General features: G+C 39.6%; 1 protein-coding gene across 1 annotated transcript; it reads right to left on the bottom strand.

Annotated features, from left to right (window-relative positions):
- Positions 1 to 91: 91 nt before the first annotated feature.
- Positions 92 to 1,311, bottom strand: LOC111645440 (G protein-coupled receptor 68-like). Its single transcript, XM_023394655.2, has 2 exons — positions 1,094 to 1,311; positions 92 to 961 (listed from the first exon to the last, which is right to left on the bottom strand). The coding sequence occupies exons 1-2, from the start codon at positions 1,309 to 1,311 to the stop codon at positions 454 to 456; spliced, it is 726 nt and encodes a 241-aa protein (XP_023250423.1). The 3' UTR covers positions 92 to 453.
- Positions 1,312 to 1,340: the final 29 nt, after the last annotated feature.

The following is a 1,340-nucleotide window of genomic DNA, read 5'->3' as shown; positions in this document are numbered from 1 at the left end:
TGTCACTGAATAAAGGTAAACAAGCAGGATTTACTTTATTAAAAAATTAATTTACAACAAACCACAAAAAAAATACAATTGTGATTAGACACTATTTATAACCAGGAAAAAGTAAAACTTGCAGAAAACAGACAAAATAAAGATCTAAGAATGAGAGAGGTGTGGTTATATTGGCAGAGTGATCATGCTGCTGATTATCTTCAAATAATATAAGGTTTGTTTTTGTGATTAAAGTGTAATAATGATATACATGAACTTTTTATAGAACATTTTATGTACATGTCTTGAAGCTTTCACAGTGCACCGCAGCAAGTGAACCTACAGTTAGATGTGTTGTAGGAAATCATGTGAGAAGACGACAGAAACTGTCTTGTCTCTATTTCCTCCATTTCTTCTTCTGTTTTTCTCTCTTTCTCTGACTACATGGAGCGACTGTGTATAAGTTGTCATCATTCATGTTGTTGATCTGTTGCTATCATCGCTGTCCATCCTGCAACGACACAGAGAGGCCAACAGCTTGTCTACAGCTCCTTTCCTAATGAAAACATACAGGAACACGTCTGCAAGAGGACTGAACTTTACAAACATGAAAGACACAACACCGAGGGTAATGTTATGTCTGGCTTCTTCTACAAGTAACAAAATGATGTAGGGCAGGAACAACAGTGTGTAAATAAGTAGAACAAGAATCAAAACTGCAACAATTCGTCGTTTTTCATCAGCAGGGACACTAATGGCTGCAGACAGGGCTTTAACGGTCCCACCCAGGAAGAATATGAACAGAGGGAGGGGAAGGAGGAGGAAGACTGCAAAGGGGATTAGCATGTCATCTGAATCAGCCAAGAAAACCACAGAGAAGAAAGTCACAAGAGAAAGGGTCCAGACCACGACACAGACCACTACAGAGGTCTTGATGGTTCGTCTGAAGCGGTACCACAGCGGCCAGGCGATGACCAGATACCTGTGATACAACATAGACACACAGATTCTTTGTAGAGCATCTGAATTATATCAAACACTATATACAGTATACATATATAAAATGGTCAGACATGTAAGTAGCTACACAAATACTGAATAAACTGATAGCTACCTTTCCAGGGCGACACACATCATGAAGCCAACACTCGCCGTCAAACCACAGAGGTAAATAATACGGAAGATTGTTGTGATGATTGAATCCTCAGGTAGTACCACTTCAACGATCATGCAGCAGAGTTGAATGAGGTCAGAAATCAGAAGGTTGATGATGTAGATCGGAGCCACGTGATCGTTTCTGACCTGCAGGAAAACATTGGTAGAAAAAATCATGATCTTTGCTGATGACACGTTGTCATCTT

The sequence above is a fragment of the Seriola lalandi genome, unplaced genomic scaffold, assembly GCF_002814215.2.
Source record: "Seriola lalandi dorsalis isolate HSWRI2012SDOR001 ecotype SW California unplaced genomic scaffold, Sedor1 jcf7180002054952, whole genome shotgun sequence".
Taxonomy (NCBI): domain Eukaryota; kingdom Metazoa; phylum Chordata; class Actinopteri; order Carangiformes; family Carangidae; genus Seriola; species Seriola lalandi.
The sequence above is the reverse complement of the archived record's forward strand: the minus strand, read 5'-3'. Positions and strand labels throughout refer to the sequence as shown.

Coding starts and splice junctions, on each gene's coding strand:
- LOC111645440 (XM_023394655.2), bottom strand. CDS start 1,311: ATGATTTTTTCTACCAATGTTTTCCTGCAGGTCAGAAACGATCACGTG. Junction 962..1,093: donor ATGTGTGTCGCCCTGGAAAG/GTAGCTATCAGT, acceptor GTTGTATCACAG/GTATCTGGTCATCGCCTGGC.